Source organism: Melanotaenia boesemani, chromosome 12, assembly GCF_017639745.1.
Source record: "Melanotaenia boesemani isolate fMelBoe1 chromosome 12, fMelBoe1.pri, whole genome shotgun sequence".
In the NCBI taxonomy this organism is placed as follows: domain Eukaryota; kingdom Metazoa; phylum Chordata; class Actinopteri; order Atheriniformes; family Melanotaeniidae; genus Melanotaenia; species Melanotaenia boesemani.
The window spans coordinates 2,103,615-2,131,472 of NC_055693.1; the positions used below are offsets into that span (position 1 = coordinate 2,103,615).

Sequence of the window (27,858 nt, forward strand, 5' to 3'; positions counted from 1 at the left end):
ACTGGTTTATACTGGGATTAAAAGCTGCTACAGACTGGTTTATACTGGGATTAAAAGCTGCTACGGACTGGTTTATACTGGGATTAAAAGCTCCAGCTGGTTTACATGAAACAGTAAAAAATGATCTGGCATTTTAAGGGTTAAAAAGTCAACAGGAAACGTGAGTATGCAGAAAGGCAAACGGTGGACACAGCTGTCTCATGACGTCCACGTTATAAATGAAGAATCTGTTCACAGCTGTAAATGTAAGCAAAGGTGTGTAAAGTTGTGTGTGTGAATGCTGGAGTTCAGCTATAACCAGGCGTTTGCATCAGCTCTTCCTGAATCACCTTAGACTTAGACTCACTTTCTTTAGTAATTTTTTATTGTTGATGCTAATTTAACGTTAAACAGGCTCAGATTTGCATTGATTATAACTGAAAAATAAAGGAGTCTCAATAATAATAATAATAATAATAATAACAGATTTATATTTTGTTTTTTTGCTGATGGTACTCAAATTGCTTCCATGAACGAGAACAGAGCTGATCTGGTGTTCAACAGTTCTGAAAACATAAAAACACCTTCCATCAGGCCATTTTTTATTTTTTTAAAATGATTGTGGAAGAACTTAAGTCTGAGAAGAGGATGAGGATGTGAAGATGACCTGGCACATCACAGCTGTAATGACAACAGGTGTCCACCAGATGGCACCATGTGCCTTTTAGGGTAAGTACTTCCTCCACGCCGCTTTCTTCCTGATGATTACAGCTCCTTCAATATTTTAAATTACAGCTTTTATATTCATAGTTTTTGTGAACTTGGTAATAGATTAATTATGTTCTTTAAAAAGAAAACAAAACTTCTAAATGTGTTTAAATCTTTTCAAAACTTTATGTTAACAGATCAGACTGACCCTGCCTCGTTTCCATGGAAACAGGAAGCAGCTTTTGTGATTCAGTGAAATATGTTCAGTCATCAGTATAAACCCAGATCAGAACCAGAGTCCAGTTCTAAGGAGGTTGTTTTAGTCTTCAACACAGTCTGAACCCTCTCAGAGAAGCTTTATGCCTTTTCTTTAAGTCGTCTCCAGGAAAGGTTCTCCATGATCCTTGAAGGACTTTCCAAAACTACTCTTTGGATGTTTCTGCCTTTTGTTTCGTTCTCTGTCCATATAAGTGAGTAGGTAAGTAAATGTTTATTTATACAGCACCTTTCAAGATAAAAATCACAAAGTGCTTCACAATAAAACAGAACACAAAATAACAACACAGAGAACGTAAAGTAAAAGCAAGTTTAAAAAGATGTGTTTTAGCTGCTTGAGCCTCCACCCTCCTCAGCTCCTGCCTCCTGACTGGTCAGCCATCATGTGTTTTCCAGCTTGCAGCAGGTGACCTTGACCTGTGAGTGGACGAAGTACAGCAGCCACTCTTCAACCCCCTGTCGCTCTGCAGAGCTCAGAGCATGAAAAACTCATTTGCAGCCGTGACAGAGGTCGTCCCCGGAGACAGCCGGAGACAGCCGGCGTCCAGACAAACACAGAAACTCTCTCCTGGCTGGGAAGCATCCGCCTGATCTCCGGGAAGGAAGGACGACTCGGCGGCCAACACGGCAGCTTCCTGCTTCAAGGAACATCTTCTTCTTTCATACATGAGGTCACATCAGTAGATGCAGACTTCATGTTCATCATCAGGACATTATTCTGCAAAGTCTACTGTTAAAGTAGAGTTTTTCAGGGTGACTTGTATTTTTTTTAAGATATTACATTTTTTATTTTAATCTAAATTCATATTCTTATTTTTATTTTTATACTTCATTTTAATTTTGAAAAATTTTTATCATTAAAAAATAATGGTCTTTCTCTTTCTGTTTTTATATTATATATTTGTAAATTCTTGATCTTTATTTTAATTTGTTTTTTATGTTTAATATTTATTTAAATAATTGATCTGTTTCTAACAAACTATTTTGAATTTGAATTAAATAATTGAATCATTTTATTCCTTTATGGCAGCAATGGAATGGTCTAAAACCTGGTGTCCAGCTCTGGTCCTCAGAGACTGCCGCCCTGCATGAAACATCTAAAACCTGGTGTCCAGCTCTGGTCCTCAGAGACTGCCGCCCTGCATGAAACATCTAAAACCTGGTGTCCAGCTCTGGTCCTCAGAGACTGCTGCCCTGCAGGTTTTGAATGTTACCTGCTTCAACACCCGATTCTAGTGAAATGGATTTCCTCAACAGCTTGTCAAGTTCTGACTGTTAATGATCCATTAATCTGAGTCAGACGTGTTGCGGAGCAAACATCTAAAACCTGCTGGACTGCAGTCCGTGATGACCAGACTCTATGCAGTCTTTATATTCCTCATTGGTCCTGTTTCACTCACTTCTATATTTGTTGACTTTATTCTTTCCCCTGGTTTAAACCCGATTTCTTTTTTTTTTCCTCAGTTCCTTACGACTTTGTGAATGTCGCTGGGAATAACACTTTGGGTTCATTAGAGCTGGGATGGGATGGGACTGGGTAGAACCTCTAGTTTTTATTGGTTTATTTAACTTAACTTTAAATCCAAACCTGAGTCTTTCTGTTCTGCATGAGAAGCCGGATCTAAATAAAGTTTGATTTGTTAACATGAAGTCTCGGCATCATCCCATCATTGGTTGAATTTTCATTCCTACCTGGTTTATTTCGGTTCTCTCCTGGTCGTTCTTCTGGGTTTTTCTGCCTCATAAATAAATAAAACTGAACACCATGAAGAAAATACTTTAGAATAACTCTGATGGAAGCAGGTCTGAACACCTGACCCATCCTCCCTCTTCCTCCTCCTCATCAGTGACACCTGCTTGTGTCTGATTGGCTGGGGAGTCTCAGGTGTGAACATCAGCCTGATCAGGTGAAGCTCAGACAGAAACTGGATTTACTGCGTTTTTTTCCAAGGTGAGTAAAATATGTAGGAGTCCGGTTGGCGAGGACGGGTCAGGTTCTGGACGATCTGAGCTGAGTGAAGAGCTGCACATGTTTCTTCATCAGAACCAGTTTTTGCTGCTGCAGCGTCTCGCTATCCTCCATTCATGAAAGATTAACTTTACATTTCAGCCGTTCTGCTGTAGATCTGCAGCTATGTGTGTGAAGCTGCAGGGTTTATGTCCATTATCAGTGAACTAGACATTGACTTGATACTAACATAAAAAACAGTAAGATTTTAGAACAGCTGACACCTTTAACATGCGAACTGAGGCCTGGAGGGTCTGAGATGGAGATCTGGGTATTTTGTAGTTTCTCTGAGCATCGCCTGGTCTGACGTCCACTCGTGGGAAGATCAGCTGATGTCTTGAATGTTTTCCACTTGTGAATAATGTTAAAGGAACTTACAACCCTTCCCATACTGACAGCTTCTTCTCTAAGATCCTTGCTGATGTCTTTCCTCCTTGGCATTGTGTTCTGTTTCAGATTAAAGAAAAGTGAAAATATGACATTTTGTTTGACGGATGAGATGAGGAATGAAATCTCACTTAGAAACGACAGTGTTCATCCTCTGGGAAGCCTAAATAGTCATGAAATAAATGAAAACAACCTCCCGGCTTGTTGGCCTAGTTTTCTGCCAACATGGGAAAAGAGGGGGGGGCATGTGCACGTTAGCACCCTACGGGTCTGGTTTGGTCATGTGACTCGATGTATGCATTTCCATGGCTGCACATGAGGACATATCTGCCTTTGTCTGCTGTCTAAACACAGCTGTGTTCAAACTATGATTGTTTGCACACACTAAGTGTACACGCTTGTGGCTGGAATCAGGTTTCTGCATTTATGGGGATGAATGATTTATTGTTGGTGAGTGATGGTGGAGGCTCTCTAAGGAACCTGCAGACATTAGAGCTGAATATGTGGTCTAATCTAGTCTCCTAAAAGGAGAAATCAAAGACTAAAACATGAAATCACTGCTTGCTTTCCCCTTCATTTCATTTCACTGTTTAGTTTTATCTTTTTTAAATAATGTAACGTATTTAAAGTATCTGAGGTAACTACAGATGCAGAGCATGACCTTACAGTAGTCAGATTACTTGTTGCCCCCCATGTACTCGCTCTGCAATTCTGGCCCAGTTTTCATGCTGCATTCAATGTAACTGGGAAATTTAGCTGTTGGAAAAAAGAATACAGAGATTTCCAAATCTTTTTTTTTTTTTTTTGTTTCCAATAGAACATAAACAACATTAGATGTTGAGACCATTTCCTGGAAAATATGAGCTCATTTTTAATCTGATGGCAGCAACACATTTCAGTTTGTTTGGATTCTAGCTGTTAGCTAAAAACTTGCATGCTGTGCAGTCTGTCCATTAAAACATTTGAGAAGAGGCTACAAGGCTAACATAGAAGCCACTGTTATCTTTCTGACACTTAAATTAACCTTTTTATGGGAAAACAAAGTGGCTAACATCACTTGGTGAAGAATAATAAATAGGTTGCTAACTTTATTCTGCTTTAACTTAGCAGCTAATGCTAACATAACTACGGAAGCGTGGCGCTGTCACCCAAATAAAAGAAATCGGTCCGATTTCTTTTATTTGGGTGACAGCGCCACGCTTCCGTACATAACAGCTCATGCTATGTTGTTTATGCTAATGTTGCAAACTAATTAAAACTGGTAAAGCTAATCCAGCAGCTGGTAACGTGAAAGCTAATGTAGTAGCTGACAGTTCAATGTTAATGCCAACGTAGCAGCAAATGTTACCTTGTTTAAAGAAGGCCTAATTATTTAACTGTTAAAACTGTCTAGAAAAACAAAGCAGCTAACATCTTAATCATGCTGACATATTTATTATAACATAGCTGCTACAGTCATATGTTTAAAAACACGTGTTTAGACTTCATTTTCATCTTTAGACCAGAATAAAAACCGTAGTTATCTTTTTATGCTAAAACAGAAATAACAGATTGATCTTGTTTAGGCTAACACTGTGGCTGATGTTATCTTTATAGGGCTAGCATATTAAGGCTAAAATAGTTGCTAAAATGACCTTGTTAAAGCTAATATAGCAACTAATGTGATCTTGTTTAGACTAATAATATCACGTTAAGGCCAATATGAGTCAAATATTTCTTTGAGCTTCTTTGCTCCACATGTCTGGAACAAACTCCCAGAAAGCCTCAGATCAGCTGAAACACTCCGTTTATTTAGATCCAGGTTAAAGACCCACCTGTTCTCTGCATTTCACTAGTTTTTATTTGGAGTCCAGATCTGGATCTGGTTCTCCTAAGCTGTAATCTTTAGACTTGATCATGTTTTAATTGTCTTTCCCCACACTGGAACTTTATTTCTTGCATTTTATCTATTTTGTTTGAGGTTTTTCTTTCGGTTTTCATTAAATTAATTTTATTCCTTTTAATTTTTGTTTTTTTAATGCACTTGTTTTGCCTTCTGACCCTGCTGGGATGTTTTATGTAAACCATTTTGAATTGTCTTGTACATGAAATGTGCTACATAAATAAATTTGCCTTGCCTTTGAGCCACAGTCATGGTAGTGGCAGCAATGAGAGTCACTTTCTCTGCTTTCTCTGGTGTTTTTAACACCATCCAGCCACTGCTGCTGGGTGAGAGGCTGTGGGGGATGGGTGTCCACCCCTCCATGGTCTCCTGGATTCCTGACTACCTGTCAGGCCACAGTAGGTCCATCTGGGCAGCGTCCTGTCTGACGTGGTGGTCCTCAGGGGACTGTGCTGTCTCCTTTCCTCTCCACCTTCTACACCAGTGATCCTCAGTCCAACACTGAGTCCTGCCACCTTCAGAAAGTCTGATGGCTCAGCTGATGTTGGGTGTCTAGGAGGATGAGGACGGAGCGCTAGTAGACCGGTTTGTAGAGTGGACTGGCAGGAACTACCTGCATCTGAATGTCACCAAGGCCAGAGAAATGGAGATAGACATCTGGAGGAAGAGGACTCCTCTACCTCCACTGAAGATCAAGGGGCAGGAGGTGGAGGTTGCTGAGACCTAGAAGTACCTGGGAGGGACCATGGATCCCAGACTGGACTGGAGATCCAGCACAGAAGCTGTGTACCAGAAGGGGTTGAGCAGGCTCTGCTTCCTGAGACGGCTCAGATCCTTCAGTGTTGGAGATGTTTTACCAGCCTGTCGTCTCCAGGGAGCTTCTCTTTGCTGCTGTGTGCTGGGAAGCAGCTGCACCAGCAGCCTGAACAACCTTAGAAAGAAGGCTGGAACTGGTGGAGAGGAGGCTCAGAACAACCTGGTTTCCATCACGGAGAACCCGACCTTCCTCTCCACCTCACTGGTCAGCCAGCGGAGCTCCTTCTCTACCAGTCTGAGACGCTCCGATGCAGGAACCCTGTCCATCACTGGTCAATAAGTCAGACACCAGGCTCCACCTGCTGCTTCTATCCACCACTTTTATTCTACTTTTTACATTCTAGTTGGTTTGCACATCATTCTATTTATCTATCGATCGATCGATCGACCGACTGACCAACCGACCGACCGATTGATTGATTGATTTCAGCAGCAACAAGGTGATTCCCAAACAGCTGGTAGCTGGAAACCTGGCGTACCTCAGCATGGAGGCAGAAACTGGACACGTGGAGGACAGAAGAAGAAGCGTCAGGACTAAAAACCATCTAAAGCAGATGAGCAGGATCTGAGATCCAGCAAAGACCTGAACCTGGACCTGAGAGATGCATCTGGACCTTCAGCTGATCCATCTACTGTTGCCTCATCAGAAATGGTCTCCATGGAAACGTGGCTGTCAAGAAGCCGTTCTTAAGGAAGGAAACAGGGAGAAAAGGCTGATGTAGGTCACATGACCCAAGAAGTGGACTGAAGATCTACAGAAACAGGTCTGATGGAGGGTCGTATCCTCCCCAGATCCCGGACCTCCACATTACTGAAGCAGCGTGGGATCATCTGGACAGAAGACAGAAAAATCCAAAGAAGAGATTTGGAAAGTCCTTCAAGGATCCTGGAGAACTCTTCCTGGAAAGTCCTTCAAGGATCCTGGAGAACTCTTCCTGGAAAGTCCTTCAAGGATCCTGGAGAACTCTTCCTGGAAAGTCCTTCAAGGATCCTGGAGAACTCTTCCTGGAAACTGCTGAAAGAAAAGACAGAAAGCTTCTCTGAGAGGGTTCAGACTGGGATGAAGAATTAAACAAGCTCCTTAGAACTGGACCGGTTTATATTTATGACTGAACATCACAGCAGCTGTTTCCTGTTTCCATGGAAACGTATGAAGAGATAAAAGCACATCAAACATGAAAAGAATACATGAAAACAGTAAATGAGAATAAATGATGAGTCAGAACTTCTCGTTTCATGAACATGTGAAATAAGAATCAGTTCAGAATATTAAAGAAAAGAAGGATTTCTTCCTTTGTTTCTATTTTTTCCTCCACAGTTTTTCTGGACATTGTGTGTTTGGAAATATCAAATATCAGAGCTGTGAAAGACTTCATTTCAGCTTCCAGCCTGAATTCATCTCATCTTCCACAGCGACAGCTTGTTCTCAGTCTGCAGGTCTAAAGAATAAAACTAAGCGGCTTTTAATTTCCTCCTGACTCTTAATGTTGCAGAAACATTCAAACTGAAGTAAAAGCCGCTGTGAAAAAATAAATTCCTGAACATCACTGTTTTTATTTAAATGTTCATTTATAAAATATTTGTATTGAAATAATTCATGACATGAACGTAAAAATATTCTGTTAAAATTAACTGCACAACTTAATCTTTTAATCAAACTGATTTTATTCCTTTTTCTTCTTCATTTACATCTTTTTGCTGCGATTCATTCGCTGTTTTCATTATTTACTGGAATTTCTAATAATTAACTTTTTTAAAATTCCAAATCAGAAATTAGAACTTGATTTATTTATTTTAAGTAACATCATTAAATTAATTATTTAGAAATAAAAAAAATTATTTAAAAGAAGTTTTACTTTAGAAAAATGTTCATACTTAAAAACACAAAAAATAAAAGTGAGAAAATATTTAAATATTAAATATTTAAACCGTGTTCCAGCAAATATTTTGCACAATAGTTTAAGATTTTCTTCTTTTTTTTCCAGTTTTTCCTTTTTTTAAATTTTTTTTTAAATTCCACTTTTTCTGATCAGTTGGTCCAGTTCCGGTCTGACTCCTGGACTGGTTCTGGTTTGACTCAGACAAGGTCCTGGTCTGACTCCTGGACCAGCTCTGGTATGACTCGGATCTGATGATGAAGACCTTGTAGTCTTCCTCAGCAGGTTACATTATTTAAACGTTGACCTCTGACCCACATTCTAAAGCTCCATCCGCGCGCTGATTGGTCAACGAGGATCTTTCCAGAACGCGCTCGCGTGAACGCGCTCGACCTGTGTTTCCAGGAGACTATCCCTGTGCCTGCGCACTTGATGCGCGCACTCGACAGTCGGGCGTGCCCGCCAGTGGAATGCGCGTGCTCGCCGCCGCTGCCAGTGCAGGTTGGAGTGCGCGTTCAAACCTGAAGCTCCGCTGCGTTTCTGCGCGCTGCTGTGCTGAGGTGCGCACCGTTCCGGCGCAAACTGCGCCTGTTCTCCCCTCCTCTTCCTCGGGATGAAGAGCCGACGTCTCCTCTGCACCTGAACTACCCGCCGCTGCGTCATTTTCTTCTTTCTGCGGGGTTTGGATGCGTTTGCGCAACATAGCGGACTGCGACAGAACTTCTGACCCGTTTTAATAATTGTTTTTCTCTCTTTTCCTGAACATTTATTCGTTGATTTGTGGGTTCGGGGCCATGAGCTGTGAAGGAGCAGGTCTGTAGCGGCCCGTCTGGGTCCATGAGGAGGTGCGCGTGTTTCTGACGGATCTCGGCTTATATAAGAGGAGCGACATGTATGCGGGACGCAAGAGGAGAAAACCGGTCCAAAGAGCGTGAGTTCTTCTTTTTCTTTACTTTGCTCTAACTCTGTGGTTCTGAGCCAGGGCTCAGTTAAATCCCGGAACGGATCCCGGTTCCGTGTGAAGACCCTGCGACCAGCCGAACCCTTCCCATCAGATTTGACCCTCCGTGTCCTGAACGCATCTTTATTCCAGATTTCGTTTCTTTGTGAATCCAGAATCATTTCCGACCTGCTTTAAACCCCCGAACAGTTCGTGGTTTTCAGAAATAATTGGATCTTTCGGTGAAGCGGATTACAGCAGGCCTGCAGCGGCGGCCTCGGTCCGACCCGAACCGGCCCGATCCGGTCCGACACTTTCTGCTTTTTACCATAAACCAACATTCATTTGGAACGACCTGAGATTTATTTGTGCTTTGGTTAATGTTTTAGTGGGATTGTGTATTTATTGATATGGATCCGCCTCCCGGGACCCTCCCGGTGGCCGGGTCGCCATTTTCTGTCCGGACGCCCCTCAGAGAAAAACCAGGACCTGGTCTGGTTCTGTTCATCGACCAGTTTTTAGATCTTCATCATGGTTTTTCCATTAAATAACAAATTTATTGGTTTAAACTAATTTTTTGTAAATGAAACTAATAATCCTGAAGTCTGACGCAGAGGCGCTTTATTTCGTTTTTGTTTAAACGCAAAACTTTTTTGTCTCGTTTTTTTATATATTTAGTTTTTGTTTTTATAATTTAATGAAACTGTATTTTCAAGATCAAAAGAAAGAAAAAGAAATCAGCCTTCAGTCAGAATCTGCAGATAAATAATTATTTGTTCTGAACTGAAAATCTGTTTTCACATTCAACTCAAATATTTATATATATATATATATATATATATATATATATATATATATATGTACATGAATGATAATTTTGCAGGAATTTGTCTGGACAATTATTTCTTATAACGATGTTTTTGAGGTTCCTGTTTAATAAATGAATGAAGACTTAAATAACCAGCATGTCGCATTTCTTCACAATTTTTAGAAAAACGCAAAAAACAAACAAACAAACAAAAAAAAAGAAAAAGAAACGCTGCTTCTCAAAACACAAATTAATTTTTCCTTGTGTCTCTATTTAAACATTTTCCACCTTTTGGGATTTCTTGTTACAACAAAGAAATAATCCAAGTAAAGTATGTCTTGCTTGTTTTAAATAAAACGTAAGTAAACTAAGAAATATATAACAATTGGATTTTTTTATATCTTCAGAATTGATTTGATGATGATTTATTTCTAGTGAAATGTGTTGAATGTAGAACAGGCCTCGTGGAGCTGGTGTCAGAGTAACGTGGAGGTGTAGATTTTACTGCTACATCTGTGGGTTTAGCTTTTTTCTTTTGTTTTCAATTATTTATTTTCATCATTTTGAATCAAAGTTATGTCTGCTTTCCTCTCATGGATTGTTTTGCTGTAGAAAATATTTAAAACATCTATAGTGGCACCTGTTTTCCTCGGCCCCCTTCATGCTGCGGGCCCATGCCCCACCCATGCTGAAACCGTAGTTGGTTTAAAGCTTTCATTTGTGAGATTCTCATTCTGGCTGATGTCCTTCGATTAAGCTAAACAACATATAGGCTTGACCTTAATTTTTTTATCACGATGGCTCTGAACGTTCAAAGCCTCGGAGACCCGCTGTGCTCTTTGGGGGCTCCCGGTGTCGTGCCGAAAAAAGCACCCCTGCCGTGAGACGCACCCACGTCAAGGAGCGCAGTAACAGCATCTCGCCTTACCAGAAGCCTGAACTAACCTATATATCTTACACAGAGAAAAACAATCAAACACTGATGCTTAAATGGTTTGTATATGGTCACACAGAAATAATAAGACTAACAGGGACAGATTTATATGTCCCCGTTGGTCCTGGTTCTTTTATTTTTGTGTGACCAAATACAGACCATTAAAGCATCTTTTTTCTGTGTAATATACATATATATATATAAATTTATGGGTCATGGTTTTCTGTGCTGAGCATCATCCTTCTGATGGTTAGCCCAGATTTTTAAAACACCAAAACAAGACGTAGATGTAGAGATGAGGTGGATTTGTTTTGGTTTCTGTTGGGTTGAATGAGTTGCTTTGATCTCCACCTGGAGGGTGCACATGTTTCAATCCAATAAGTGATCAAGTTCAGTTAAAGTCCTTTCTGGGATCTGGAGTCAAAACATCTGTGAAAGTTTTTATTCGGTGCATATAATGATATGAAATACATATGAGGCAGTGAATGCAGCTATGGGTTGATACTGGCTTCTTCCCACTCCCTTTGGACAAAGACCTATTTTACTTTCTCTTATTTTTTTATATTCCTTTTGTTTTCCTGTTTATTTTATTTCATTTTTATTTTGTTCAAATAAAGACTTTTAATCAATCAATGCAGGGGCTTTGCCAGACAAAGGCCTCTACGGGGGCCCAGGCCCCACATTCCTCAAGTCACATTCTTAAACATAAAGATCTGCTAAATTTATGAAACTACTGTTATGTTTTACCTTCTTCCCTTTGCTAACCTGACTGTTACTGCTGCTTCCAACGAACAGCTGCAACTAAAACACCAAATAATATAAATAATTCTGACAATATGGTAAAAAGAAAAAAACAACAAAATAAATAAATAAACCAGTTAAAAAATAATTTTGCTCTCACCTGAATATGGAGGTTCATTTTGAAAAACCAGCCTAGAACAGTAAAATGGTTAGATGCCACTCATCTTTATTTTTATTTACAGACAAATAAGATTGCTGGAAATGTGTCCAATAAATACGTTGTTTAAAATACTGATATTGTTATTTATTTTCCAGTAAAATCCACTGAATCATGTTTTATATTGACCCTGCTTTCTGACTGTTATTTTCTTCTTCTCTGGATCCTATAACCTGTAGGTTGAGCAGATTTCTGATGCACAGTACTAACTTAAAACTGTTAATCCCCCCCCCCCCCCCATATTGCATTAAGTAATTAATTCTGATTATCAGTATAGCAGTCAATTTTTAAGAAAATATAGCTTATTATCAGATATAAATCTGATTAAAATCAGTAGGTCCCACTCAGACTCTGCCTTATTCATCATTCATTACGGCCTTAAAGTTGGAATATTCTCTTCCTGTTTTAGTAGACCTAATATAACATCTGTAAAATGATGGAACATAATTTAAAATGACAGTTTTTGAGGTCTTTTTTACTCAGTTTTCCAGATAGAGCAATTATAGAGACAGAGATAAGGAATCTATTGAATATGTCCTGATTGATCTCTGGGGAAGGGCAGTGTGTTCTGTGTATTTCTAGGGATGCATTCCCACTCGGTTCAATAGGGGGTGCAACAGAGTTTGCGTTCACGCTGCAACATTCAAACAAATCAGACCTTTAAATAACATGTTCCACTCTTTGCCACATGTGGCGCTACATCAAGAATTACTGAAGGAGAAGCGAGACACACAACAAAGAAGGAAACTGGTTAATTTATTGATTAATGAGGAACAACTTCCAGAGTAAAACATGGAGCTGCATCTGTCATGGGTGGAGTCAGCGGCAGGAGGCAGACTGTAGGAACAAAGTTAATTCTAAGAACAGACACAAGGAAACACAACGGAGAAATACGATTTCTCCATCAAAAATGTACTGCTAAAGCTAACATTGCATCCTCTTCAGCTTAGAATATAATGTTTGCTTCAGCTGATCATTTGCTGAGACACTGATATTAGAGAGAGCTTGGGGATGCCAGGTTTTCGGGGTTAGAAATGAGAACCTGAATCCAGTCTAACTAAAACCAGCCCCTGGCAGGAAGTCAGCAACAGCTGAGAGACCAACAGAAACACCAAAATTTTCCAATAAATGAAGAAATGTTTTCTTCAGTGTCCCTAGGAAAACTAAAAAAAGGAAGAGCGTTGTCGGAAAACTAGAGCAGCCTCTTTTCGCTCTCCCCAAGTGTTTGAGCTGCAGCGGGAGGCTGTCCCAAAGAAAAAATTCAGTCCATGACCACAAAACTGCTGTAGGAGAGAATGCCTTGTATTATACATAAAGAGACATGAAAAAAAGGAAGGCTGTCAATGGTACTAAACTCAGCTGATTGAGCATCCAGCTCATATAGAGACAACAGCTGCTGTATGTTCGATTTCCAACTTGGAGCAAAAATAATGATCTCTTTACAAAAACACAGAATTCAGGGAAGCAAATGGAAAACATTTCATTCTGGAAGAAAAAATAAACAGATTTCAAAGCTTCGCTATATTTCCTTAAATGCTGCATAAGCTAATCTGACCACTATACATTTCTGTGAAGGAAGGAATTAGTGGTAGCTACTGGTTTAAGTTTGGACTGGTTCTGGACTAGTTTTGGTTTGGACTAGTTTTGGTTTGGACTAGTTTTGGTTCGGACTAGTTTTGGTTCGGACTAGTTTTGGTTCGGACTAGTTTTGGTTTGGACTAGTAAGTAAGTAACAGAAATGGGAGGGAAACTACTTTGTTGTCTCCAGGACTTCAGGAGTCATGTGATCGCTTCTCATTTTTATACATATTATTTTTTTTATCTATTAAATGTTTAAATGTTGGAATGAAGTTTTGCCATGTTGTAGTTTAAAATGTAGAAATGCCTCCTGTGTGTGAAAACCTCTGAAATGTTCTGACAGTTTTCTCACCATTCCTTGGTGATCAGGGCGAAGCAGCCTCCGGCTGAAGGTGCCAAGTCCAACCCGTCCAAACGGCACCGGGACCGGCTGAACGGTGAACTGGAGCGGCTGGCTAGCCTGCTGCCTTTTCCTGAGGATGTCACTGCCAGTCTGGACAAACTGTCCATCCTCCGTCTGAGTGTCAGCTACCTGAGAGCCAAGAACTTCTTCTCAGGTGAGTTCACAGCAGTTTGTCACTGAACCCGATCACACATTAGTCTGCGGATCAGTCTGGGGATCAGTCTGGGGATCGGCCTGCTGATCGGCCTGCGGATCGGCCTGCGGATCCCCTGTGACTCTGAGGGTTAATATCAGATTATTGAATCAGCGGAATATTGAACATGGGAAAAACAGACATCTTTAGGTAATGGGTAGACTGATCTAAAGGTAGAGAGGGTGTGTGCTTCCTGAAGCCAATCTGGGAGCTGGTTCCACAGCGAGGGCTCTGATACTGCAACTGAAGGTTCTGCCTCCCATTCTACTTCTAGAACCTCTAGGAACCACCAGTAAACCTGCAGTCTGAGAGGGAAGATATGATGGGAAAATCTGGAACACAGATCTTTAAGAGCCAGTGCATCTTGGTCACTAAGAGTTTTATAGGTGAGGAGAATTATTTTAAATTCTGGACTAAGCAGTTTTACATTGTTGCTGCTGCAGCATCGGCTTTTTTAGGCCTGGACTCCAAGCTTTGCTGGTAAAAATGTTTTGAACTGGTTCAGAGAGTTAAGGTATCAAGTACTGGTTCTGAACTAGAACTGAACTAGAAGGTTTCATAAAGTAGTTGACTTGTCCTTTGCTGTTTTAATCATCCTTATAATAGCCGCTAGGAGCAAAAGTCTCTCCACAAAGTTCCACAAATTTTGTTCTCTGCACACTTCTCCTTAACCTGAACAAGCTCCCACTCAGTCAGGAGGAGCTCCTGTTCCTTCTGGTGGCGATGGTTTCTTCCTGATGGTGGTGATGGTTTCCTCCTGATGGTGGTGACAGTTTCCTGCTGATGGTGGTGATGGTTTCCTGCTTATGGTGGTGATGGTTTCCTGCTTATGGTGGTGATGGTTTCCTCCTGATGGTGGTGATGGTTTCCTCCTGATGGTGGTGATGCTTTACTCCTGATGGTGGTGATAGTTTCCTGCTGATGGTGGTGATGGTTTCCTCCTGATGGTGGTGATGGTTTCCTCCTGATGGTGGTGATGGTTTCCTGCTGATGGTGGTAACGGTTTCCTCCTGATGGTGGTGATGGTTTCCTCCTGATGGTGGTGATGGTTTCCTCCTGATGGTGGTGATGCTTTACTCCTGATGGTGGTGGTGGTTTCCTGCTGATGGTGGTGATGGTTTCCTCCTGATGGTGGTGATGGTTTCCTCCTGATGGTGGTAACGGTTTCCTCCTGATGGTGGTGATGCTTTCCTCCTGATGGTGGTAACGGTTTCCTCCTGATGGTGATGGTTTCCTCCTGATGATGGTGATTGTTTCCTTCTGATGTTGGTGATGGTTTCCTCATGATGGTGATGGTTTCCTCCTGATGGTGGTGATGGTTTCCTCCTGATGGTGGTAACGGTTTCCTCCTGATGATGGTGATGCTTTCCTCCTGATGGTGGTAACGGTTTCCTCCTGATGGTGATGGTTTCGTCCTGATGATGGTGATTGTTTCCTTCTGATGGTGGTGATGGTTTCCTCATGATGGTGGTGAAGGTTTCCTGCTGATGGTGGTGACAGTTTTCTTATGATGGAGGTGGTGGTTTCCTGCTGATGGTGGTGATGGTTTCTTCCTGATGGTGGTGATTGTTTCCTTCTGATGGTGGTGATTGTTTCCTCTTGATGGTGGTGATGGTTTCTTCCTGATGGTGGTGATTGTTTCCTTCTGATGGTGGTGATTGTTTCCTTCTGATGGTGGTGATTGTTTCCTCCTGATGGTGGTGATGGTTTCTTCCTGATGGTGGTGATTGTTTCCTTCTGATGGTGGTGATTGTTTCCTCCTGATGGTGGTGATGGTTTCTTCCTGATGGTGGTGATTGTTTCCTTCTGATGGTGGTGATTGTTTCCTTCTGATAGTGGTGATGGTTTCCTCCTGATGGTGATGGTTTCTTCCTGATGGTGATGGTTTCTTCCTGATGGTGGTTATTGTTTCCTTCTGATAGTGGTGATTGTTTCCTCCTGATGGTGGTGATGGTTTCCTCCTGATGGTGATGGTTTCTTCCTGATGGTGGTGATTGTTTCCTTCTGATGGTGGTGATGGTTTCTTCCTGATGGTGGTGATTGTTTCTTCCTGATGGTGGTGATGGTTTCCTCCTGATGGTGATGGATTCTTGCTGATGGTGGTGGTGGTTTCCTCCTGATGGTGATGGTTTCTTCCTGATGGTGGTGATGGTTTCCTCCTGATGGTGATGGTTTCTTACTGATGGTGGTGATGGTTTCTTTCTGATGGTGATGGTTTCCTCCTGATGGTGATGGTTTCCTCCTGATGGTGGTGATGGTTTCCTCCTGATGGTGGTGATTGTTTCCTCCTGATAGTGGTGATTGTTTCCTGCTGATGGTGGTGATGGTTTCCTCCTGATGGTGGTGATTGTTTCCTCCTGATGGTGGTGATGGTTTCCTCCTGATGGTGGTGATTGTTTCCTCCTGATGGTGGTGATGGTTTCCTCCTGATGGTGGTGATGGTTTCTTCTTGATGGTGGTGATGGTTTCTCCTGATGGTGGTGATGGTTTCCTCCTGATGGTGGTGATGGTTTCCTCCTGATGGTGGTGATGGTTTCCTCCTGATGCTGGTGATGGTTTCCTCCTGATGGTGGTGATTGTTTCCTCCTGATGGTGGCGATGGTTTCCTCCTGATGGTGGTGATTGTTTCCTCCTGATGGTGGTGATTGTTTCCTGCTGATGGTGGTGATGGTTTCTTCTTGATGGTGGTGATGGTTTCTCCTGATGGTGGTGATGTTTCCTTATGATGGAGGTGGTGGTTTCCTGCTGATGGAGGTGGTGGTTTCCTGCTGATGGTGGTGATGGTTTCCTCCTGATGGTGATGGTTTCTTCCTGATGGTGGTGATGGTTTCCTCCTGATGGTGATGGTTTCTTCCTGATGGTGGTGATGGTTTCCTCCTGATGGTGGTGATGGTTTCCTCCTGATGGTGGTGATTGTTTCTTGCTGATGGTGGTGATGGTTTCCTCCTGATGGTGATGGATTCTTGCTGATGGTGGTGATGGTTTCCTCCTGATGCTGGTGATGGTTTCCTCCTGATGGTGGTGATGGTTTCCTCCTGATGGTGGTGATGGTTTCCTCCTGATGGTGGTGATTGTTTCCTGCTGATGGTGGTGATGGTTTCCTCCTGATGGTGGTGATGGGTTCCTGCTGATGGTGGTGATAGTTTCCTCCTGATGGTGGTGATGGTTTCCTCCTTATGGTGGTGATGGTTTCCTCCTGATGGTGGTGATTGTTTCCTGCTGATGGTGGTGATGGTTTCCTCCTGATGGTGGTGATGGTTTCCTCCTGATGGTGGTGATTGTTTCCTGCTGATGGTGGTGATTGTTTCCTCCTGATGGTGGTGATGGTTTCCTGCTGATGGTGGTGATGGTTTCCTCCTGATGGTGGTGATGGTTTCCTCCTGATGGTGGTGATGGTTTCCTGCTGATGGTGGTGATGGTTTCCTCCTGATGGTGGTGATTGTTTCCTGCTGATGGTGGTGATGGTTTCCTCCTGATGGTGGTGATGGTTTCCTCCGTATGGTGGTGATGGTTTCCTCCTGATGGTGGTGATTGTTTCCTGCTGATGGTGGTGATGGTTTCTTCCTGATGCTGGTGATGGTTTCCTCCTGATGGTGGTGATTGTTTCCTTCTGATGCTGGTGATGGTTTCCTCCAGATGCTGGTGATGGTTTCCTCCTGATGGTGGTGATTGTTTCCTGCTGATGGTGGTGATGGTTTCCTCCAGATGCTGGTGATGGTTTCCTCCTGATGGTGGTGATGGTTTCCTCCTGATGGTGGTGATGGTTTCCTGCTGATGGTGGTGATGGTTTCCTCCTGATGGTGGTGATGGTTTCCTCCTTATGGTGGTGATGGTTTCCTGCTGATGGTGGTGATGGTTTCCTCCTGATGGTGGTGATTGTTTCCTGCTGATGGTGGTGATAGTTTCCTCCTGATGGTGGTGATGGTTTCCTCCTTATGGTGGTGATGGTTTCCTCCTGATGGTGGTGATTGTTTCCTGCTGATGGTGGTGATGGTTTCCTCCTGATGCTGGTGATGGTTTCCTCCTGATGGTGGTGATTGTTTCCTGCTGATGGTGGTGATGGTTTCTTCCTGATGCTGGTGATGGTTTCCTCCTAAAGGTGGTGATGGTTTCCTCCTGATGGTGGTGATGGTTTCCTCCTGATGGTGGTGATGGTTTCCTCCTTATGGTGGTGATTGTTTCCTGCTGATGGTGGTGATGGTTTCCTGCTTATGGTGGTGATGGTTTCCTGCTTATGGTGGTGATGGTTTCCTCCTGATGGTGGTGATGGTTTCCTCCTGATGGTGGTGATGCTTTACTCCTGATGGTGGTGGTGGTTTCCTGCTGATGGTGGTGATGGTTTCCTGCTGATGGAGGTGGTGGTTTCCTGCTGATGGTGGTGATGGTTTCCTCCTGATGGTGATGGTTTCTTCCTGATGGTGGTGATGGTTTCCTCCTGATGGTGATGGTTTCTTCCTGATGGTGGTGATGGTTTCCTCCTGATGGTGGTGATGGTTTCCTCCTGATGGTGGTGATTGTTTTTTAGCCGATGGTGGTGATGGTTTCCTCCTGATGGTGATGGATTCTTGCTGATGGTGGTGATGGTTTCCTCCTGATGGTGGTGATGGTTTCCTCCTGATAGTGGTGATTGTTTCCTGCTGATGGTGGTGATGGTTTCCTCCTGATGGTGGTGATGGGTTCCTGCTGATGGTGGTGATTGTTTCCTGCTGATGGTGGTGATGGTTTCCTCCTGATGGTGGTGATTGTTTCCTGCTGATGCTGGTGATGGTTTCCTCCAGATGCTGGTGATGGTTTCCTCCTGATGGTGGTGATTGTTTCCTCCTGATGGTGGTGATGGTTTCCTGCTGATGGTGGTGATGGTTTCCTCCTGATGGTGGTGATGGTTTCCTCCTGATGGTGGTGATGGTTTCCTGCTGATGGTGGTGATGGTTTCCTCCTGATGGTGGGGATTGTTTCCTGCTGATGGTGGTGATGGTTTCCTCCTGATGGTGGTGATGGTTTCCTCCTTATGGTGGTGATGGTTTCCTCCTGATGGTGGTGATTGTTTCCTGCTGATGGTGGTGATGGTTTCTTCCTGATGCTGGTGATGGTTTCCTCCTGATGGTGGTGATTGTTTCCTTCTGATGCTGGTGATGGTTTCCTCCTCATGCTGGTGATGGTTTCCTCCTGATGGTGGTGATTGTTTCCTGCTGATGGTGGTGATGGTTTCCTCCAGATGCTGGTGATGGTTTCCTCCTGATGGTGGTGATTGTTTCCTGCTGATGGTGGTGATGGTTTCCTCCAGATGCTGGTGATGGTTTCCTCCTGATGGTGGTGATGGTTTCCTCCTGATGGTGGTGATGGTTTCCTGCTGATGGTGGTGATGGTTTCCTCCTGATGGTGGTGATGGTTTCCTCCTTATGGTGGTGATGGTTTCCTGCTGATGGTGGTGATGGTTTCCTCCTGATGGTGGTGATTGTTTCCTGCTGATGGTGGTGATAGTTTCCTCCTGATGGTGGTGATGGTTTCCTCCTTATGGTGGTGATGGTTTCCTCCTGATGGTGGTGATTGTTTCCTGCTGATGGTGGTGATGGTTTCCTCCTGATGGTGGTGATGGTTTCCTCCTGATGGTGGTGATTGTTTCCTGCTGATGGTGGTGATGGTTTCTTCCTGATGCTGGTGATGGTTTCCTCCTAAAGGTGGTGATGGTTTCCTCCTGATGGTGGTGATGGTTTCCTCCTGATGGTGGTGATGGTTTCCTCCTTATGGTGGTGATTGTTTCCTGCTGATGGTGGTGATGGTTTTTTCCTGATGCTGGTGATGGTTTCCTCCTAAAGGTGGTGATGGTTTCCTCCTGATGGTGGTGATGGTTTCCTCCTGATGGTGGTGATTGTTTCCTGCTGATGGTGGTGATGGTTTCTTCCTGATGCTGGTGATGGTTTCCTCCTAAAGGTGGTGATGGTTTCCTCCTGATGATGGTGATGGTTTCCTCCTGATGGTGGTGATTGTTTCCTCCTGATGGTGGTGATTGTTTCCTGCTGATGGTGGTGATGGTTTCTTCCTGATGCTGGTGATGGTTTCCTCCTAAAGGTGGTGATGGTTTCCTCCTGATGGTGGTGATGGTTTCCTCCTGATGGTGGTGATTGTTTCCTGCTGATGGTGGTGATGGTTTCTTCCTGATGCTGGTGATGGTTTCCTCCTAAAGGTGGTGATGGTTTCCTCCTGATGATGGTGATGGTTTCCTCCTGATGGTGGTGATTGTTTCCTCCTGATGGTGGTGATTGTTTCCTGCTGATGGTGGTGATGGTTTCTTCCTGATGCTGGTGATGGTTTCCTCCTAAAGGTGGTGATGGTTTCCTCCTGATGGTGGTGATGGTTTCCTCCTGATGGTGGTGATTGTTTCCTCCTGATGGTGGTGATTGTTTCCTGCTGATGGTGGTGATGGTTTCTTCCTGATGCTGGTGATGGTTTCCTCCTAAAGGTGGTGATGGTTTCCTCCTGATGGTGGTGATGGTTTCCTTCTGATGGTGGTGATTGTTTCCTGCTGATGCTGGTGATGGTTTCCTCCTGATGCTGGTGATGGTTTCCTCATGATGGTGGTGATGGTTTCCTCCTGATGGTGGTGATTGTTTCCTGCTCTTCATTGAGGACGTTGTTACTTCAGGTGCTGATCTTTCACAGAATGCTGCAATGCGGCCGTCAGATGGTCTTGAAACATGAATAATTGAAAGAAACTCAGGAGTCTGAAGAATTTATGAGCTGGAGGAAGAAATGGCTGTTTGGGCTGAGGCTGTGGTTCTGCTGCGAGGTCGCTCGCTTCGTATCAGACACCCTGAAGAAAGTAATTAAAGCCCCGACTCCAGTCTGAGGCCGTTTCTTCATTCTGACAGATTCATTTCCAAACATTTTACAGTGATTTGACTTTTTTATTTGCTGGCTACTGAAGATGTCACAGTGATTTCTTGATGTTGAACTTCAGAACTAATAGGTCAAATTGTAGCCTATAGACAAAACTTCCTGTCTAACTACATTAGCCTACTTCCTGGACAGTCTCTAAGTAATTAACAAGCTCAGGGCTCCTACATTAAGAGAGCAGCTCTGTGGTCCCTGTAGCTCCGGGCTGCCTTCGTGGTCCTCTGTAATTTGTTGTATGTAAACAGCTTAAATCCAGCTCGTTCAGAAGTGGGTGGTCTGAGCGGAGAGAACTCTGGGAACGCTGCCACTGCTTCGACGCTCTGCTGTGTTTATGTGTTCGGAGGAACTGTTTAACGCTGAGAGGAGTCTTCATTAACTTTTAAAGTGTACGAGTGTGTTGAAGCCAAAACACACTGGGTGACAGCTCAGCCTTTAAAGGCTGAACAAAGCTCACTTAATCTGCACAACAGTAGTATCCCAACAAGCTGCCATCTTTGTTATCAGTGGGAGCAACAATGGGCGTGACCCCCCTCGCCCCCCACTCAGCCGCACCACACCTTCATCTTCATCTTCACAGCTGTTGTCTGTCATTTGGATCATTTGTCTACAGAACTTAAAGACTAAAAAATGGACGTTTAACACTGTGTGGCAGCTGATTCATTTAATTAGTTTTTAAATTATTTATCTGAGGAAAAGGGAAAAAAAGGATATATTTAAGTGCAAAAGAATTAATTTAATTACATGTAATTTAAATATGATAAAAAAAATGATAAATTGAAACAAATGATCAAAAGCATTTTTTTATTTTAAAATAAAACCCTCTCACAGACAAATTCAGAATTAGTTCATTTTATTAAAATATTAGTTAATATCTTCTGTTATTTTCATATTTACCAAATTCATCTTACGGACCAAATTAGACCCTCTGAAGGGCCGGTTTTGGTCCCTGGCCTGTATGTTTGACACCCCTGATCTAAAAGGTAATTAATTTTTTTAAACACCCAATAAGAAGCAACATTAAATTAAAGCTTTGGAGTAAACGTCCTGATTTTAACCTCTTCACGCCTGGCGTCGCAAATTTCTATCAAACCACTTCTTTGTTCATGTTTTAGTTTTCTACTTGATTTGTCTGTACGTTTGTTCCCTCTTGTGTTTTTATTTCTGTTATTTATTCTGTATTAATTTGTAAAATATTTTGGATGATTTATTTTAATTATGTGTTGCTTTTTTCCTGTACGGGAGTGTATAGAATCATCTGCTCCAGCCTACTCCCTGTTGGTTTATCATGTTTATCATGTCTTACCTCCACATTACGATGAACCAATAATCCAATCTCGATATAAAAAAGCGAGAACGAGTCAAGGATTTTATGAAAAGATGGAGAGAAACGTGTCCTGTGACCGGTTACGTTTGTGTTTGTTGGTTTTGCGTGAACGGTTGGAGCCCTGTCCGTCGCAGAGCTGATGGACTTGTTGATGATCAGGAAGGAGTAGTTTTGATTTCAGCCGTAGAAGAGCTGTGCAGTCTCAGACGGACTGGTTAAAGCGGGTCTGCTTCTGGCCTGAATGTAACCGTGACCTTGTGATGTGTACAGCTTTCTCCTCTTCCTCTTCTTCATCACTTGGGTTAGGGTTTTCCACCCTCCTCCTCAAATGTCCACCAAGAACAGCCAGGACTTGTAAAGGTGGTTTTCTCAGGCTGGAGAAATGAAAGGAAATGGACTCGGGCCTTGAACCGTGGCCTACATGCAGTGTGACCAGTGTTTATCTTGGCTTCCTGACGTTAGATGAGCTTTGATGATTCTCCATATTGAAGATCATTCCTTGGAGGAAAGAGCCTCAGACTTGATGAGATTCTGGATGACACAACTATGCCAACAAAGCCTCTCGTGGGTGTCATGGAGGAGTCACTGCCTGCAGACATTCAGATCACTTGTCCTTTGTCCTTTTTCTTCATCGTATCTCTCTGTTGAACCCAATCTGCCCCGATTCTGCTTGTGTTTCTCCACCGAGGTTTTCTGAGTTTTTCAGGCTGCAGGACTCAAACCTGCCGTCATGTGACTGACCTCGGCTTTAGAGCTTCAGCTGCGACTACAGAGGATCCCAGAGTAGACTTGAGGTCCGAGGAATGTTTCCAGCACGGGTCCAAAATCTGAACTCGGCACTGCCCACTGGATGAACTGACTTATTACCCATGGAAACGTAAAAAGACGTGTGGAAGTACGAGGGCGGCGAAGTATGACGAAGCCGTCCGTCGGTCTGCGCATCCGTCTATGTGTCGAGCTTAACTGGGCCTTTAGGTTCACTTCATTAATTCCAAGGAATACTTCACTCATTCCTTGAACTACTTTCTAATTTCTAAGCCTGCTATACTCATTCCTAGATTAACTGGGCTGCTTCTGGTTTTCATTTAAAGTAATGTAGTTTTCTTTTATGAGGACATGTGTTCCAGGAGAATCTACTCTGACACCGTAACACATATGTTGATTCTGACACTTCTGTAATAATCTCATGTCTCAGCTTTCTATAGAGACCAGGATTGGACATACAGCCTTTGTAGTTGTGAAGATAAACTTTGTTTATTTTGGGGATGTTATTTAAGACAGGAAGTAGAAAAAACTGGCCTGGTAAAGAAGAGGTTAAATTGCTGCAGAGCCTGATGTCTGACATTAAAACAGGGCAGACAAATCTGTTTGAATTAAGTTAACACCTGGACATCGCTGCTGTGCTTCTGCATGCATGATGCCAGCACACAGCTGTACATATCTGGCAGGATGACATCCCTGTTGCTGCTCCCTGACCGGTTATCTAAGCTGTGAAAGTCTCATGACATGTCGTCATATCCGGTTCATTTAACGCTGTCAGGGAGAATTTATCTTTGATGAACGGCCCCGCCTCCTTACAGAAGGAGTTTCTGCAATAGTACTCCACCACAGCAGGCCGTCCCTTCATGAAAACCCTCCCTCCATCTCTACACTGTAGAGCTTAACCCCTCCCCCACGCCTCGCGGGCTAATCACGATGTGGCACCCAAAGGAATGCAGGCCACTGAGGGGATAACCTGGTCATCAGGAATGACCCCCCTCCCACATCGTTCCCTGCCCAAATCCTCCCCCTCCTGCTGGATGTGGATGTGGTGGAGCTGAGTGTGTGTGCCGTTCCTGCTGCATTAGGACTGTGTTCATGTTCAGCCTGTAAAACTCTGTACCTGTTGTGTGCATCCATGTGTGTGTGGGGGAGGTGTGTGTGCATCGCGTGTTCATCCGCTGACATGTTTACACGCTGCTGTTTTCACTCTGGTAAAGTAATTACCATATAAACACACACATTCTGCATGCATGTGTGTGTCCATCCTGACAGCTTTCCTCCGTCCTGCTCGTAGAGGAGCTAAAGCCGAAACGTATCTGCAGATTTCTGCTCTTTAAAGTGTTGTCGTTGCAGCCTAAATAATTATTTATAAAATTCATGAGAAGAAGAGTTGATGTCATTCACACACACGTCACCTCTGATCAACGACCACAGCTCGACTTCCTGATTGGATGCAGGCTCAGAGATTAACACCTGAGCCGAGCAGAACTTTTCATGGCTGCTGCCTGAAGACGTTCGCAAACCAGACAGTTTTTCTTTTTTTTAGAAAATTTGTTGCTCTTGGTATAAAAGAAATGATTGATCCTTCTGAAAACTTATAAATACAGTAGATAATCCACGAACTACCAAATATATCAGCATGCTTTTCAACAATATGTTACAGAAAACCAACCTGTCCAATATCACAACTTGTGTGTAGTGTGTGTCTCTGTGGGTTAAACTGTGATGGATATTTAACCCTTTAGCTGATCTACGGAAGTTTTCCAGCTTTTCTATCCCGTCCAGGAGGTTTACAATCCAGCCACTAAATGTAGTTTTATTCAGAGACTCTATCTGGTAAATCCACAATGATCCATGATAACAGCATTATTTATCACATTTCATCATAAAAACATCACCATCACTACTATGTTGCTAAGAGACCTCTATTTAGACCTGGACATGATGATGAAGCCACTTCCTGTCAGACTTTCCACCAATCAGAGAGCTTAGATTGACGGTAACGTCCAATCAGGAGCAGCCAAAGATCAACCAGTGAGCAGAAAGTTCTATGTGTGTGTGAAAAGAAGAAAAATAATGCTCCTCTATGGCTGGAATAAAGCCAAGAAGACGTTTCTGATGCACGGTGGCGCCACAAAGCAGCTGAGCTGGAGTTGGTTTAGTGAGGATAGCAGGTAAATAGTAGCAGGAATAACTGGAAATGAGGAAAAAGTGGAAACATGGAAATAGTTTCTGTTGTGTGTTTGTTTCAATAACAATATTTTTTCTCCTGAAAGCCAAGACTTGAGAGAACGATGAGATGAGAAAAGGTTTGGTCACTGTTGGTCTGTGTGTTATTTCTACAAAGTTCTGTTAGTAATAAATTCTGCTTTCTTCTTCTGGTCGACCTTTATGCTGCTACATCTATTCATACATTCATTTTATATCATTTTACCTCCCAGTCTGACAGCTGAGAAACATCATGTCTGACTGGGATTAAAAGCCTCAGCTTCTACAGGCAGTACATGAAAAACAAACAAACAAACAAACAAGCAGGTCTAACAAAAATAGTAGAAAACAGCTTGGAGTTTTAAGGGTTAAAGACAGGACAAAAAGGAAAAAAAAAGCTTTACTGAGACTGAGAGGCCAGCTGGTCACAGATCATCCAGCGTAAAGCTGGGACAGACTGCGCCTGTGAATGTTGGGATTTATACTCCAAAGATCAAAGAAAAAAAAAACACACAGTTAACTCACAGCAAATATTTATCAAATATTTGACCATTTTCAATTTGTCCCTTCATGACACTACAACAAGATTATCAGGGACATGTTGCGCTTATGCTGCTTCAATGTCCAGCCCAATCCCTACATGCCATCCTGGAATTTCTCCAGAGCATTTCCACAAGCCGCTGTGCCACACACACACACACACACACATATACTGACGTATAAAAGTGACACAAGAGACTTATGAAAGAGTTTGGGACCAATCGCAGCAGAGATTTGGGATGTTACTTAACAAGCTGCAGTGAAAACCATCAAACACCACTTTATTTTCAGCCTTAATTAATATTTTTATTTGCACGTTAACTAGCCCAGACATAGAGAGAAACAGAGATGTTACTTCAGCTTCATGCCCGCCAGTCAGACTCAACCTGTTTGTTTGCACCACGTATGAATCATGTGCACACCATACAGCCCTCATTAAGCCAGCATGTTGAGCCCGCAAGGGGAGGGGGCGTGGGGGGCGCTCAGCTGCTGCCTTAATGCAGATGATTGGACAAAAGCTCCTCCCACATCACCAAGGGAGGTGTTTGTTTTGAATTTGCACCAAAACTGATTAAGAGTAAAATGAAATCTGAGAGGTTTACTATTTATTTTCAGGCCGACACACTTTCAGTGGTGACCGACTCTTCACCATATTTTACTTAATTTTAAAAATTCCAATTATTTTAATCATTTAACCCTTTAAAGTTGTATGCATCGTAAATGATGCATTCAGTTTGAGACCTTTTGAATCAATTTATGGAAAAAAATCTTGGGTTTCCTCATGTAAGAGGTGTTGTATAAATAAATGCTGGTTGAAGTGTAGCTCCACCTCCTACTTTCTGCATAACTCCACCCACTGCCATATTTGACAAATGCCAGAAACTGCAAGGGTGGGGTGGGAGGTGTGGGGTGATCAGGGGCGGAGAGTGGGCGGGTCGGGATACTCAGGCAGAAGTGATTGACAGACAGCAGCTCAGCTCACTGGCAAGATACAAAGCGAGACTCACAAAGCAGCTACACCACAGAGCATCTTTGAGGTGGAAGACTTTCCCTCCTGAATCTCCTCAGCTACACATGGACCAGGTGGTCCTGAACGTATCAGTGTGAGCCGTTAGCTGTTAGCTGTTAGCTGCCTGTCAGCAGCTCCAGCAGCTCTGGAAAGCTGTGGAGACTCGTGGCAGGTTGTGGCAGCTGCAGGAAGAGCTGCAGGAAGTTGCTGCTGCTACGATTTGAGCTGCTGTCTGTCGCCAGAAGAGGATCAACAGGTAAAGAATAAAGTCCAGTGTTGCTTTTACACCCACAGAAGCACAAATCCGTCCCATTGCAGGAATATTTCATCAGAAACTCTGTGAAAGAACAGAAGTCTGAAACTAGCAGATCTAAAACAGATAAGTTCACATCCCTTCATATGCGTTGGTGGGCGTGGCTTTCTATGCCTGCAAGGTGAAGCCCCGCCTACCTGCATCTGGAGGGAGGGGCTGTGGAGTTTTAAAATTTTCTCGTAATGTAGATAACCTCTTTATGTCACTAAAACCATAACCTGGTTATACCCTGTAGAGGACGTTATGAGCCATTTTTACCCCCACAAAAATTTCATTTTTAAAATAAATTTAAAAAATACAAATTTTATCAACAGTATATGTATCGTCACAGGTAATACTTCTATTCTCTATTCTATTCTACAGTCATTTAGAAGACTCTTTTATCCAAAGCGACTTACATTTGAAAGTTAGAACAATACTGTGTTTACAGCTCAAAAAACACATTTTTGGTTGCACTACCCCTTTAATCTGAAAATAGTTTTTATCTCAGTACTTGTCAGCACAATTTAAGCGTGTCCAGTTTTCTGGGTCTTCCTCTACATTCCTGTGTTAAGGGGTGTGCCCCAAGGCTCTATTTTGGGACCACTGTTGTTTTCAGTCTGTCAACAATCTGTGAGATTTGGCATCATTATAATACAGTCCTTTTTTGTTCCTTGTCTTCAATAATTAAAACCATAGGCTAAAAATCCTGTTGTACACAGTCTGATACTTGTCTTCTGCCCCCTGGTGGACATCTTTTGCACTGCAGTAATGTTGACATATGACACTATAATAAAAGATAAATATGCATGAATTAATTATATTTTTACAGTTTGTTAAAGGACCAGATAAAGAGTTTAGATTCAAAACATTTGAATTTTCTTCCCATTTCTGAGTGGGTCAAGCTTTAATGGAATAAATTCATAAAAACATATATTTGCCTTCAGTTTGAGGCTGTCTTAGCAGATTATTCCATGTTCAAATCAGAAAAATCTTTTCATTTTTTTTACTGAACTCCGGTAAAGTGTTGTTTGTTAATACTCTGGGTAGGTATACTGTAAATAAAAGCTTTGGTAGATGAT

General features: G+C 42.7%; 1 protein-coding gene and 1 long non-coding RNA gene across 3 annotated transcripts in view; one reads left to right on the top strand and one right to left on the bottom strand.

Moving 5' to 3' along the window:
• Window positions 1-16: 16 nt before the first annotated feature.
• Window positions 17-25,598, bottom strand: LOC121650195. The gene is made up of 3 exons (XR_006012223.1): window positions 25,241-25,598; window positions 14,290-14,293; window positions 17-44 (listed from the first exon to the last, which is right to left on the bottom strand). It is a non-coding gene; the product is annotated as an uncharacterized LOC121650195 (long non-coding RNA).
• ahr1b (aryl hydrocarbon receptor 1b) overlaps window positions 8,179-27,858 on the top strand; it is an 84,196-nt gene continuing 64,516 nt past the window's right edge. Inside the window, exons 1-2 of one of the 2 annotated variants that reach the window (XM_042001568.1) lie at window positions 8,179-8,864; window positions 13,521-13,708. In XM_042001568.1, the coding sequence (XP_041857502.1) occupies window positions 8,824-8,864; window positions 13,521-13,708 (229 nt within the window). In that variant the 5' untranslated portion in view covers window positions 8,179-8,823. The remainder of the gene's footprint in view (window positions 8,865-13,520; window positions 13,709-27,858) is intronic. The other variant, XM_042001569.1, reaches the window with a different exon arrangement.